The 15,228-nt window shown below is 42.3% G+C and overlaps 1 protein-coding gene across 4 annotated transcripts in view; it reads right to left on the bottom strand.

The window, feature by feature from the left end:
- Nucleotides 1-8,342, bottom strand: part of LOC133134730 (carnosine synthase 1-like) — a 71,871-nt gene extending 63,529 nt beyond the window's left edge. For all 4 annotated transcript variants that reach the window (XM_061251064.1, XM_061251067.1, XM_061251066.1 and 1 more), the window contains exon 1: nucleotides 8,251-8,342. In XM_061251064.1, the coding sequence (XP_061107048.1) occupies nucleotides 8,251-8,292 (42 nt within the window). In that variant the 5' untranslated portion in view covers nucleotides 8,293-8,342. The remainder of the gene's footprint in view (nucleotides 1-8,250) is intronic.
- Nucleotides 8,343-15,228: the final 6,886 nt, after the last annotated feature.

Raw genomic sequence — 15,228 nt, 5'->3', positions numbered from 1 at the left:
AAGAAAGCGCAGGGGTGGACCTTATTGTCCTTGCTGGAGCGTTGTGATAGGACAGCCCCTACCCCGATGTTAGAGGCGTCCACTTCGACTATGAACTGTCTGGTAGGGTCTGGGTGGATCAGGATAGGGGCTGTGGTGAATCGGTCTTTAAGGTTTAGAAATGCCTGATTGGCCTTCTCGTTCCATTGGAAGGTTCGCTTGTTAGAGGTGAGTGCAGTAAGGGAAGCAGCTGTGGTACTGTAGTTCCGGATGAATCGGCGGTAGAAGTTTGCAAACCCCAGGAAGCGTTGCAGGTCCTTGCGATTGGTGGGTTGTGGCCACTCGACCACTGCTGTAACCTTCTTGGGGTCCATATGGATGTTGCCGGCCGAAATGATGTATCCCAGGAACGATGTAGTAGAGCAATGGAAGACGCATTTCTCCGGTTTCACGAACAGACGATTCTCTAGCAGACGTTGGAGAACTTTACGAACATGTATGATGTGTCCTTCCTGGGTTTTCGAGTGAATCAGGATATCGTCCAGGTAGACAAAAACAAACTTGTTAATCATGTCCCCCAGCACATCATTGACCAGGTTCTGGAAGACGGCAGATGCATTTGTTAGCCCGAACGGCATCACAGAGTACTCCCAATGGCCAGTAGGGGTATTGAATGCTGTTTTCCACTCATCCCCCTCACGGATACGCACCAGATGGTAAGCATTGCATAGATCCAGCTTTGTGAAGATGGTAGCCTCCTGTAGCTGTTCAAATGCTGAGGCCATGAGGGGGAGAGGGTAGCGGTTCTTGACGGTGATGTCGTTCAGGGCTCGGTAGTCGATACATGGGCGTAAGGATCCATCCTTCTTGCCCACAAAGAAGAATCCTGCTCCAGCAGGAGATGATGAGGGACGAATGATGCCTGCAGATAGAGACTCACTGAGGTACTTCTCCATGGTCTCAGTCTCAGGACGGGACAGGGAGAACAGCCGTCCTCTGGACGGGGTGGTTCCTGAAAGGAGATTGATCGCACAATCATAGGGTCGGTGAGGAGGCAGAGATGTGGCTCGGGACTTACAGAAGACCTCTCCAAGGTCCAGGTACTCGGGTGGGATCTCTTCCAGATCCAGAACTTTCTCGGGAATCCTTCTCCAGATAGGGATGTGGGCTTGGCGAAGGCAATGAGCAGAACAGAATGGGCTCCAGCCCAAAATCTCATGCCTTTCCCAGTCCACCTCAGGGTTGTGTTTCCCGAGCCAGGGATGGCCCAGGACGATGGGAGAATGTGGGGAATCTATGATGTGGAGCACCTGCTACTCTTGATAGTTGCCGGAGATCAGCATCTTAAGGGGAATGCTTCTGTGGGTGATGCTGGCCAGTTTCTGACTACCGAGTGAGTTGGCCACCAGGGACTGTGGCATCCGGGTAAGTGGAATGCCCCACCTGATGGCCACCCCGCGGTCCAGGAAACTTGCTTCAGCTCCGGAGTCGATAAGGGCAGAGATCTTCCTCGTCTTCCCTTCCCAGGAGATGGTAACAGGAAGACAGGTGCGGTGTTTGGAGGAGACTTCAACAGGAGTCACGCCCACTAGTGGTCCCCCGGTGACTAGTGGGCGTTGGCTTTTGCTGGACATGACGAGATGAAGTGCCCCTCCTGGCCGCAGTAGAGGCATAGCCGGCCTCTCATCCTCCGCTCCTTCTCCTCTCAGGACAGCCTGGCACGATCCACCCTCATGGGTTCTACCTCTCCGGTGTGGGTAGGGCGTTCCTCCCGGGATGGGGGAGGAAGTCTCCCCTCGAGACCGAGCAGGACGAACTGGGCTCCGGAAACGGCGACGGTCACTTAGGCAAGAGTCCACCCGGATGGCCAAAGCGATGAGTCCCTCCAAGTCGTCGGGTAGTTCCCAGGTCAGCAACTCGTCCTTGATCCGTTCAGCCAGGCCGTTAAGGAAGGTGTCGTAAAGGGCTTGACTAGCCCAACCACAGGATGTCTGGCAAAGTCGGAAACACTGCGTTCCCCCTGACGCATGCGCAGAATCTCACGCGCTGCTTCGTGACCATGCCTATGGTCTCCTCAGTGAACAGCCCTGCGGTCTGGATGCAAGGTAGTCCAGCCTCCCAGGCAGCCGTTCCCCACTTCTTAGCGCGTCCTGTGAGTTGCGTGATGACATAGGCAACTCGGGAGCGCTCAGTAGGGAAGGTAGAGGGCTGCAGCTGGAAGAGGAGCTGACACTGGGTGATGAAGGATTGGCACTCTCCAGGTTCTCCGGCGTACTTCTCGGGAGGCGGAAGGCGAGGTTCCCGTACTGGGGCTGGTGGTGTCGTGGTCAGAACGTACTGTTATGTACCGCTCTGAGAACCCAAACGCAGACCACAGGATAATCCAAAAATCGTGATTAATAGTCTGAAATCGTAGCCAAGAGATCCAATACAAAGACAAAAACGAAAGGCAAACGAATAGTAAAAAAAAACACAGGCGAGGGGGTCAAAAATCCAGAAAATCAAAAGGCTAAAGTACAAAAGAATCAAAGAATCAAAACCAGAAAACAAAGCTGAATGCGAAAACCAGAAAAGCAGAAAGGCAAACAAAACAAAATGGCAAGGCAGGCTCGGAAATCGAAAGGCAAAGGGGTGTCTGTTCTGGCTCCACGGTGGTGGAACAAACTCCCTGTTGAGGTCAGAACTGTACAATCTCTGCCCACCTTCAAGCGCAAACTGAAGACGCACCTCTTCAAGCAGCACCTCTCCCCATCCCTCCCTACCTCCCTGTGATCCTTAATTGTTGTCTTTGTGATTTACGTAGTGTTTCGGTATTTTTAGTTGGCTAGGTAAGCAGTATTTGGATAGTTAAGTTGGTCACTTTTGCTATGTTGTTTGTTTATTTGTTGGAAAAAAAAAAAGCGAAGGAAATAAAAGTAAAAAGGGAGGGAGACGAAAATGCGGATATGGAGCAGACATTTGCATAGTTTGAAGACGTAGTGATAGTTAGAGACAAGTGCGAACACTTCGCTGAAACTAAACGAGTAATCAGGGATAGCATAGGGAGGCGGAGTTACAGAACAGTGCAGAAATACTAAGAGATTGCGTTAGTGAGTTAGTTACTTGAATATTTCTAAACTACCCAATAAAAGTGATTGTTAGTTAGTTAGACAGACAGTAAGTGTATTAATCGGATTAGTACTGTACAAAACCTAGATTAGTTGTAGTTAGTAAGAATCGTGCTTTACAACATTTAACTACCAAGAAAAAGCAGGAAGTAAGAATCGCGAGTTTTAGAAGAAATGTTGAAAACCCGAAAACTACCGTAACCACCAGAATAGTGGGACACGCAGACAGGGGAGTGACTAGACTGGTAAACATAACAGGACGCAGACATAACAGGGGATGACAAATGAGAACTGTAATGGAAAACACTAACCAATATCAAAAATGAATAAATAACAAGAATAAACATAAATACACACAGGACAAATACAGGAACATTACAGAGTGGGGATAATTCAAGTTGTAAAGTTGTAACTATCGCAAATTTTGGAAGGGATATTCACACCCAAGTATTTAATAGATGTATTGGACCCTTAAAGATGTTCATTATCTCTGTTTTTGACCAGTTCACCTTATAGCCAGAAACAGAACCATAGTTGTTAAGTATAAAAGTGTTGTGATAGAGTCTGAGGGGTTGTTTAAATACAACAAAATATCATCAGTGTATAAATAAATAATATGATTTTCATCGCCTATCCTAACGCCGTTGAGCTCTGAGTGGATTCTTATAAAGACAGCAAGTAGTTCTATAGCTAAGGCAAATAAAGAGGGTGAGGCAGGTAACTACTTCCACTACTTAACAAAAAAGGATAAGAAAATTGTCTTTTTGTTCTAACTATAGCTTCAGGTGCATTATAACATTATAAAACAGAAATAGGTCTATAGGAGGAACACTGTAAAGGATCTTTACCTTTTTTTAAAATAAAGAGATGGTCGCAATAGGGGGAGGAAGGCATTTCACTTCAAGGGCTTTATCAATCATTGGCATAAGAAATGGGAGCAGTTTAGGGGTAAAAACTAATATTGTGTAAAATTGTGGGTAGTCTGGTGTCTGGTGTTTTACCTTTCAAGGCACTCATTACCTCCTCTACTGAAATATGCTTATCTGCTCTTGTTTCTTCTGAGACAGTTGGTAAATCAATAGAATTTAAAAAAGGAATAAATATTTTCTGCACTAGGGGAACTTAATTTATACATGTTGTTCTCTAGATAATGGTTTCATGTTTCATTTGGCACTTCTGCTTCGGGAGGTCTGCCAGGCAGACCACAATAATTTTAGTAGTTTTTTTCCACAGTAATTACTTGTTGTTCACACAATCACCACCAGGTGGCATATGTTAGCACACTAATTCACAGTAGGAAATGGTTGGCATTTATATAGTGCCCTTATCCAAAGCTCTGTACAATTTATGCTTCTCATTCACCCATTCATACACACACTCACACACCAACGGCGATTGGCTGCCATGCAAGGCACCAACCGGCATTCAGGAGCATTTGGGGGTCCTTAGGTGTCTTGCTCAGGGACACTTCAACACACCCAGGGTGGGATCGAACCGGCAACCCTCTGACTGCGAGATGACGGCTCTTAATGCCTGAGCCAATGTCGCCCCAGTAGTCTGACATACTTGCAGGTTCTGACAGAAGGGTGGCAGCAGTGCCCTTTTTCATCACAAGAAGCATTAATTATCATGAAAGATCTGAAAAGTCTGCTTCCGGAAGTAGCCAACAGTACTAAAATATGTGCCAGAGGGAAGCACATTTGAATCCCCCTCTCCGAACCTCCACCTCACGCTCACGACTACTGTCTGTTCTGGCTCCACGGTGGTGGAACAAACTCCCCGTTGAGGTCAGAACTGTAGAATCTCTCCCCACCTTCACGCGCAAACTGAAGACTCAAGCGCACCTCTTCAAGCAGCACCTCTCCCCATCCCTCCCTACCTCCCTGTGAACCTTAATTGTTGTCTTTGTGATTTACGTAGTGTTTCGGTATTTTTAGTTGGCTAGGTAAGCACTATTTGGATAGTTAAGTTTGGTCACTTTTGCTTTGTTGTTTGTTTATTTGTTGATTAAAAAAAAAAGAAAAAAAAAAAGGCCCTGGTCCTTATCTTTGTTGTACGGGTAGCAATTGAAATTGTACTTCCCTCTAGGTTCTTTCAGCGCACTTAGCCTTGGTTATGGGTATGCACTTTGTTGTACGTCGCTCTGGATAAGAGCGTCTGCCAAATGCCAATAATGTAATGTAGTGTAATGTAATGGATCATGGTTAAGTTTTGTTTTTATTTATACACAACTCAGATAAAAAGTATTAAACATGGATTTCTTTGTATAGCGTGCAATTTCTGTCTCTTATTCTCAGGACAACCCTGGTGGAAAATAGACAGTGTCTTAAGTGCTTGCAAAAACCTAGGTTTAAGATTAATTTAGGAGGATAACATCTATGTAGTCTTTATAAACCGCCTGGTGAAATCACACTCAGACAACAAAAATTAGCTCAGCTGTTGTAAGCCAGCTTCTTATCGACGAACGAGCCATCTTTGTAAGAAGAGCATTTAGAAGGTTTTTTTCAGAACGACAAGACATTTTAATCTTTCATCTTTCATCTTTAATCCTAAAATATGGCTGAGCTGAAGCAGTTCCATAAGGAAGAATGGTTCAAAATTCCTCCTGAACATTGCGCATGTCACCGGAAGCAGTTGTTTGAGGGTATTACTGCCAAAGGAGGTTCATTTACATTTTCTACCAGCAATGTGAATGTTTAATGGGTATGTTCAATTAAGACAAGACAGATTATAATTGTTTGTGTGTTATTAGCTTCAGTACATTGTGTTTGTCTATACTTGTGACTTAGATGAAGATCAGATCATATTTTATGACTAATTAATGCAGAAAACCCAGACATTCAAAAGGGTTCACATACTTTGTATTGCCACTGTATACCCTATTGACCATCAGGCTACCTATATTTCTTCATCTGTAAATTTAAGATTTATTTTTGTTGTGGTAGCTTCATAACCATTTCTCAGCACCTAATCTGGACGTAGAAACATGCCATATTTCTGATGTTTTATTCGTTTCCTTGGGAATTTCTTTTATTTGACTGGATAAATTGGTTGTAAATGTCAGTAGAGTCGCAATGCAGCAAACTGTTTCCTTAGTAAATCTGGCCCTTGGTTTGCATGCTTGAGGTTGCAGGTTTTGTTCCCAGGGTACTTGGTATTCGTGTGCATGATGTTCCGTGTCTTATTTCACGTACAGTGCAAGCACAGTGAACTGTGCGATTGGTGTGTTAATTTTAATGTCACACAGTCTGATATCAGCTTTAGAAGGAGTGTGGTATCCCATGTGCCCTTCATTCAAGGGGCTTCGATTCCTGAACGCAGTAACTGCTGCAGCCCAGGAAGAATCTGCCCTTTTGGTTTTCATTTTACCCAGTTGACCTGTAATTGAGATGGCTGAAAGTAGTGGAGTGGGAGAGAGAAAAGGAGGCAGGGGAGTGGTTGTTAATTTAGGACCACTGAAACTCTGTGACCCAACATTGTGACCCTTCTCTCTGACTGACAGCGTAACCATGACTGCAAAGGTGACTGCCCACTCCATTTACAGGAGTAACAGCTGCAGAGTCTCAGTAATAGAAATACAAACATACACACACTCGTACACACACGCTCATAGACACTGACACACTTTCACGCACATACACTCACACTAGGTCACATATACTCTCTCTCATGGAAACACATACACACACAGGCATACATACAGTATTAGACATTTATGCAGATTTTAAAACATGATTGCTTTTCATTTTAATTTTTTGTTTGTAAATGAAAAAATGGAAAAGGGTCCTGTACAAAAGTTTTGGACCCCTTTTTGGATTATTCTTTTGACTTTTAAAAAAAGCCCAGACCCAGGTAATTTCTCATTAGGGTTTCAATGAGTCAGGTCAATAGAATTCCAGAGCCTAACTTTTTATTCTGAAGTAACTCCATATCTTCTAAAGTATCCAAGTTTAGTGGCTATTCTGTCTGGTTTTAACAACCCTGGGTTCCTCTAAACAGTTGTCCAAGGATTTCAGAATGAAGATGGTTAATTTTGACCAAGAAGGAGAAGGCTACAAAAAATTGTCTCAACATTTCAAACTATCAGAAACAGTTGAAGTCAAGGCAAGGTCTAGAAGACAAAGAAGAACAAGTAACGGTGTGAAGTCTAGCTGTTCACAGGATAACAACACAACATACTTTAAACATCAAATACCTACATGGCAGAGATGCCAGAAAGAAGCATTCCCTAGGACTTTAACACAAAATCAAGTATCTGAAATATGCAAAGAAAACATTGAGAAGCCTGAAGCCTTTTGGAACAATGTGCTTTGGACTTTTAAACTTTTTTTTTATTATTAAACTTTTTGGCCACCACCAAAGAAGGTATGTTTGGAGAAAAAGGGTGAAGCTTTTGTAGAGAAGAACACCTTGCCAACTGTTAAGCATGGAGGTGAATCCATTATGCTTTGGGGTTGTGTGAGAGCTGTGGAAGGAAGAATGGATTCCACCAAATATCAATACATTCTAGAGGCTAATGTTTGAAGGTCAGTCATTTCTCCAATGATGAGTGGAAAGACTTGTTTGTCACCAGTAGTCATCTCTGCGTACTAGGACCTTCACAGCCTTCACTACAGTTTGGATTCACTTTACTTTTAAACTTTTCTTTATTGCAAACGGAAATGTTTTTTCATTTGTCTTGGAAATTGGTCAACTCATCAACATTGTGCCAATCAATTTAATATCTTTACCCTTTGTTAGTACAATGTCGTGCCAATGTCACACATTTAGGAAATATGAAACATTAAAAAATACTTAGAGCTAAGTAACAGACCCAAAAGAAGGTCTGAATGTTTTTGCCTTGGTCAACAAATGAATAATGAATGAATGATTCTTTGAATTGGGATCAAGCGGTTACTGGAACAACCAGTGATGACATCCACGTGAAATGCAAAACTAAACTCCTCATGTAAAGATAGAAAAGCTAAATAAACAAACAAACAAATATTCATATGACAATTAAACACATTTTCCCAGTGCTCTCAAGAAATTGAAAGAACCCAAAGAGACTTCAACACAACTGAAATGACAGACACATCCATTTCCTATCACCCCTCCATCAGACTTTCTTTCTTTAGAACATTTTCATTCACACTCTTTTCTCTTATCTTTCATCCAGACTCACCATTGTCAATATGCAGCAGAAGCAGTGGTCTGTAAATGACATAAAGTAAAAGAGTAAGAGGGTAAAAAGAGAAGGACAGAGGGAGGGGTTGGGGAAATGAGACACGAAGGCAGAGCAAGAGAGAAAGAGAGCGAATGAATGGGAGTGAGAGGGGTGGGCTTTGAACCATATGTAGCATGGTTAGCTCAGCTAGTTTGCTAGTAAGCATGGTGAAGTGCAGTGAAAGCGAAGGCTGGTAGCAGGTTAGCGCGACAACACTCCCCGATGACGTACCCCTCAAATTCAAAAAGAACGTTGTTGCCCTTGGCTAGTGGCGAGTTCGTCTTTAGCTGACTGGTAACGCGTTCGTTCAACAAATAATTTGGACAAGTGAGAGGCCGGGGTTCAAATCCCACCTCGGCAATTTCTCACCTGTTACACATAGTCATGTGTGCATCTACTGTGTGTAGCTAGCATTAACTTAGCTTTAGCTAGCACCTTTCCCCCTGTATACTTCATCATTGTTTTCTTTAACTAATTAAATTCCAACAGTAATGTACTGTTTTTCCAAAATATGGTAAAATACTGTAAAGTCTGATGCTTTTTTCATGGCAAAACAAGATTGACCGTTGACAGCAGGCTAACATAAAATTTGACAGTACAATGCAGTATTTTATTTTCTGCAGTAGTAGAGCAGTGAGCCACATGCAACAATCAACATTCAATCATAATTCAACCTCCTTTCTTGAAACCAACAAAACGTTGGTAACATCATCCAGAGAAATTTAATTACATTTGTGAATCTGGTTACCAAATTTGTGTGAGAATTTATGCTAACTTGCTAGTAAGTTAGCATTAATTAGAAAGCATCTGTCAGTGCAGAAGAGTGCATTTTCATATAGTGTGTCTTCAGCAGTTGGAAGTTCATACACTGTAACAAGATTCTATGGTTTTCACAGCATCTCTACTGTATATGGAAGAAATATTTGTTGTAATTGTGAATAGAGTATGTTGCTGTAGTTTTGCTACGGATTATGGTCAAAATTAGCCAAACTACAGTAATGAAATTTTGCTGCAAATCATAACGCAGTAAATATCAATCTGACTCCTCCCCTCTTGTCAACTTGGCGGACAATCGGTTGGGGTTTTCTGCACATAAATAAAAAGTTAGGCTATTTTATTACTATATTTTGTGAAATCTGGCGAGAAGTAAGCATTGATCTGTCTGAACGTTCGGCTGTTGAAACAAAAAAATGCCTGTTGCAAGTTTTCAGTGCTTGTACTAACGTTCCTCTTTGGCAAATTCGCCAAACTACAGTAATAAAATTTTGCTGTGAATCATAACGCAGTAAAAAGCAGTCTGACTCCTCCCCTCTTGTCAACTTCATGAAAAGTCCAACATGGCAGACAATTGAGACAAATGATGCGATCACCCTGGGCGGAATTCAGAATTAGCACACTTGTAATTCCTGGTTGACTGCCTCCACTCGGTGTGTGTGTGTGGAGCCAGATTTTGTCATTTCCACTCGCCAAGGATCTTGGACAAGTGGGATCTACTCTACAGTAAATTCGTTCATCCTGTGAATCAGTCTACAGCAAGTTTGAGCGGGAGTCGGAGGATCACAACGGTATTCGCTAACGTTCGTCCCGTCGTCGTTGGACACTTCACTTCAGTCTGCTCCAGTGTGCTGTGCCAGTAGAGGCATTCATGCTGCAGGCAAGTTCAGTTCACTCTCTTGGATAGAGAAAGTACTGCTGTTTGTTCATTTGGCTGGCTCATGTTGGTACCTATTTCTTGGTTTTGAGTCGTTTAATTAGGAAGTATAGCAATTTATTTTGAGGTTTTTTTTTATTCTGTAGTGGTCTGCTAGGGTGGCAGCTACGTCTCGCTAGCCACTTGCTAGTTAGCAAGTTGCTTGATCCCAGACGAGGATCTAGCTAGCCTACTGCACATTCATTGACATTTCATGGACATTTTGATGTCAAAATTGTGAATGCTTGTGTAGTCTTTATGCTAATTGTCAAAATTTTCCCTTGCCAGGTAGGCTACATTAGCAAGAAGGAGGAGAGGTACGGAGGGTAAAGGCTACCGGAACACCGCAAAATCAGGTATTGTGGAGTTTGCATGACATGGCATTTAAGTGCAGATACTGCGAGTCATCTTTAGACACCATCCCTAACTATGTGAAACATACGAAAATGCACCGAAACCGCGCCAACTTTTGTTTCCCCTGTGGTGTTGCTCAATGTCCCTCTCAATTGAAGACAGCCTGTGCATTACAGACTCACATGTATAAAAAACATTCAGCACCCAAGCCAGTTAGGCAGACACATGTTGATTTTACTTGTCGTGTGGAAAGATGCCCTGTTGTATGTGCAGATTTCAGTAGCCTGTGTGCGCATTTGAAATTGCATATCAGTTGTGGGGAAATGGTAGCTTGTCTTTCAGTGGTTGTGATTCAGAGTTCAGAGTCAAATCTTCATTTACTTCGCATGTGAGCAGAAAGCATAAGGGTGACTGTGTCTCTGGTATAACTGAATTGGCGGGTGAAGCAAGTGAGCACAATGAATCGGTTGATTTTGGAAATGAGAACTTGGCTGAAGCTGCAGAATGTTCTCAACTTTTTGATTCTGTAGGTGAAGAGAGTGACAAGCAAGTTTTTCTAACCAATTTGGCCCTCTTTTACTTGAGAATGCAAGTAAAAGAGTTTGAGGAAATCTGCACCAATGCAATGTCACACATGTTTGTCAGGCTCCGCAAAGAAATGTCCAAACTAGGGATTGCTGCTGAAGCAATTGATAAGATCATAGACGGACTGTCAAGGGAAAATTTACTGAGAATGTATAATGAGGGCCATTTCAGATCTGACGCAACTCGTAAGACGTACTTCAAGAAGAATTTCAGAAATGACTGAAAGAGTTACATTGCACCTGTACAGGTCCGTCTTGGTTTAGATGCTTCTGGTAAAGAACGATTCTGTCAGTATGTGCCGGTTAAAGAGACTCTGAAAGTGCTGTTGAGTTCACCATCTGTAAAGGAGGAATACAATTTGTCCAGAATCTGTTCAGTATGTCCAGATGTGCTTGAGGATGTGTGGGATGGCAAGACTGTTAGAGAAAATTCCCTCCTCCGAGAATCTCCATCCTCGTTCTCTATTATCCTATACCAAGATGCCTTTGAGGTAGCGAATCCCCTCTCATCTGGAAAGAAGAAGCACAAGCTCCTTGGTGTGTACCTGACGCTGGGGGATATACTGCCTCATAACAGGTCATCTATCGACCCAATTCAATTAGTGATGCTTTGCAGGCAGGCTGATTCTGAATATTTTGGACAGGAGAGGGTATTCTCCTCTCTTGTGAAAGATATGAAAGACATTGAAACATATGGTATTGCTGTGAGTGAAGGTGAGCCGTGAATTAATTGCCATTGTAGATGACAATCTGGGTTCACATTCCCTTGGAGGCTTTAACGAGAACTTTAGTAAGAGCAAGCACTTCTGTAGGTACTGCCTTATTACGAGAAATGTTTTCATGAGTGAGCCCACCAGGCTTGGCCCTGCAAGACCCCCAGAGAGCTACACAAACAGTGTGAGGAAGCTAACATTGGTACCCGAAAAGTCTGTAGTTGGAGTGAAATTTGATTGTGTTTTCAATGCATTAGAGAATTTTCACATCTGCCAGCCAGGACTTCCTTCTTCTCTAGGCCATGATCTGTTTGAGGGGGTCGTATCTTTAGATCTAAAGTTGTTTCTAGACCATCTTGTGAACACCGGAAAGCACTTTACATTTCTACAGCTAAACAGGAGTATTAGTCAGATACAACTAAAAGGCAGTGATGCTAATAACTGCCCTTGCACAGTTAAAACTGATGCAGAGAAGATAGGAGGAACCGCGGCTCAGAACTGGTGCCTTCTTCGTCTTCTGCCAGCTCTGGTAGGCACACGCATCAAAAACCCACTTGATGACCAGGTTTGGCAGTTGTGCCTCAAGTTGAGGACAATTGTCAAAATAGTCTGTGCTCCCAAGATTCATACCAATCAGGTTGCTTACTTGAAGGTGCTTGTGGAGGAATTTGTCAATTCCAGAGCTACACTCTTTGCTGACCATTCTTTAAAGCCAAAGCATCACTATCTCCTCCACTATCCTAATCTCATTTTGCAATTTGGCCCACTAATCCGCCTCTGGACACTCTGCTTTGAGAGTAAGCACACATATTTTAAAGAGTGTGCTCGAAAGCTTCATAATTTCAAAAATCTTGGCAGCACATTGGCAGAGAGGCACCAGTTATTGCAGGCATCTCTCATGTGATTTGTTTCCACCTATGCTTCAGGTAGCACAGTGCAATGAATTTGATTCTCGATTATACAATGATGCCATACAGAGAGCTGTGAGTGGTTATAACCACCTCATAGCAGAAACTGCCTCTGCCACCTACAAGGGTACCACGTACTGCAAAGGCATGGCGGTACTTCTTGGCGGTGATGAGAGTGGTTATGAAGTTGGCGAGATTGTCATCCTACTTGTCAATCAGCAGGAGCTTTATTTTGTGTGTGAGACGTTGCTGTCAGTCGCTACCATGGACCTCGGCATATATATTGTGAAGCAGAACACTCTTGACCATTTGTAATGTAGCGGAACATGGTAAATCTGGGTCATAATCTCAGGCTTTACACCAAATTACCAATAGGACGTGGACCAGAGGGGTCCGCAGTGCACCCCCTGCACCTTCCAACGAAACCAACTTTTTTGAAGGGTTTAGCCATATTGAATATGAATTTGAATGTTAACATTGACAATTTTGGGATGCACTGCCTGTTTCAGGCCCATGTCTATATTCCCATTGGAAACCATTGTATTTCATTACAATAGAAATACATTAGAAAACCATGTGCTGTCCATGGCATTGAGGAAACTGGTACATTTTTTAATGCATGTCATATTCCTTCTAGAGGGGAGAGGCTTTTAAAGAAATGCATCATTTAGGGTGTTAAATCTGTGGTACAGGCTCACATGTATCAGCCAATTCACCAGTATTATAATAGAGGACTGTATATTGGATGGTATGCACCAATTGACTGCTGTGTTTCTCTGTTTCTTTGTTTGTTTCAGGCGCACAGAACACTCAAGTTGACACTCCCATGGCCTCACCTGATCGTGATAAGGGTTCAGTTACAACTTGTAATTGATTTTAAATCAAAGATGTGTTTTTGTTGTTGTTCACTCAAAGTAGCATCTTTGTTTTTTGGTTTTGTTTTGTTTTGTTTTTTGAGTGAAGAGTTTTTGAAATGGCAGTTTTCAGCTCGCTCATCATTTGTCTAGCCTTGGTGTTTATAAGAAATTGACCCATGTAGTGTTTTGATAACACACAGTGTGATTGTTGACTATGTGTGCACAGTTAAAATAAAGGCCGTTTTAAACCTTTAATCTCTTTTTCTCTGTATTTTAAATGTTATATTTGAGATATTTTAGAGTAATGAAGAATTGCTGTAAATGAAAATACAATAGTCAATATTACTGTATAAATTGCAGTAGTTTATGTTGTTACTGTAGTTAGTTGTTACAGCAATCCCTGTGGGTACTGCGATTTGTTGTACAGTATGCATAAAATTACTGTATTAATTACAGCATCAATATCACTACTGTAGTCAGTTGTTACAGTAATCCTTGTGGGTACTGTGATTTTTTTTACAGTATGTGTAAAATTACTGTATTAATTACAGCATCAATATCACTACTGCTGTTAGTAATTACAGTATCTGCATTAGTACTGTGATCTAATTCACAGTAGCTTTACTGTAGAGTGAATCACAGCAAATTACAAGCTAATTGCTGCCAGCCAGTTGCTGTACATTTTACATTAAACGTTTTACAGTGTATACTTTAACCATTATTATCAGGTGTGCTGGGACAACTGCTTGCAGGTCTAGTTTAAACTTTTTTTGTTTGATTGCTTTTATACACTTTCCTCACTAATGTAAGACCGGCCTAATAACAATTTTAATTCAAAGCGTATTTTGCTGCAGTAGCGAGGGTGTATTTTTCCTTTGATAGTTGGCAATTTATGTAACTTCTGGTATTTTATTTTGATTTAGCCTTGCATGCGAGTAAGGACCAATTGTAGTCAGTGAATCCGGACTTCATCAAAGGTGAAGTGTCTTTTGTACTTGATACAATATGTAGACATTTTCCTGCCTCCATGTTAGATTTTAGACATGTGAAAGTTAATTTACCCTGTGATAAAGAAGAAAGCTTTGGTCACTGGTGTGAGAATTTGCTTTGTACTGCTTGCATTTTGAGTTACTGACCGATGTGCCTGTCCTCTGTGCCTTGCAGCTGGCGACTGAGGAATGCGGAAATGCAAGTGTGGAGTATTTCTGCACAAAAGTGAAGACCAAAGATGTCCAGACTGTCTTGTCCCAGAGAGAAAATAGTGAGTTGACACTGCATGTCATTCAGCTCTTGATGACCCACTTCACTGAGTCACCTGACAGACTGATACTCAATGCCGATGAAAGCTAAAAGTAATTAGTATTAACTAGTTTACTATTATGAATATACATTATGCACACTGCTTTTCTGCAGCAGACATTGAAGCCACCCTGACTTTGCCGGCCTGCTCTCGTCTGATACTGCATAAGTGAGGAATGGAGTAGGTGTCAGGAATCAGGCAAAGGGAACCAATCACAGACTCAGGGATAAGATAAGATAGCAGGCTTTATTGACAAGGGGCAGATCCAAAACGTAATCCACAAACAGGCAATGGTCGAGATCCAGGCAGACAGTTACATGTGGGGCAGGCAGAGCGTAATCGTGAGACAGTTCAAAAACCGAGGAGTTCAAAAACTGAGGAAAAGCAAAGGTACAAATCCAAAAAATCCAAAGCACAGTTGAAAAACCAGGCAGAGATCAAAAACATAAAATCCAAAAACAGAACAGAGCGGAGCGGAGCAGAACTAAACAGATAAAAGGGCACAGGTACGGGGAAGCTTGAACCAGGGT

The sequence above is a fragment of the Conger conger genome, chromosome 8 (genome assembly GCF_963514075.1).
Source record: "Conger conger chromosome 8, fConCon1.1, whole genome shotgun sequence".
NCBI classification, from domain to species: domain Eukaryota; kingdom Metazoa; phylum Chordata; class Actinopteri; order Anguilliformes; family Congridae; genus Conger; species Conger conger.
This window is presented reverse-complemented; position numbering and strand designations above follow the sequence as displayed.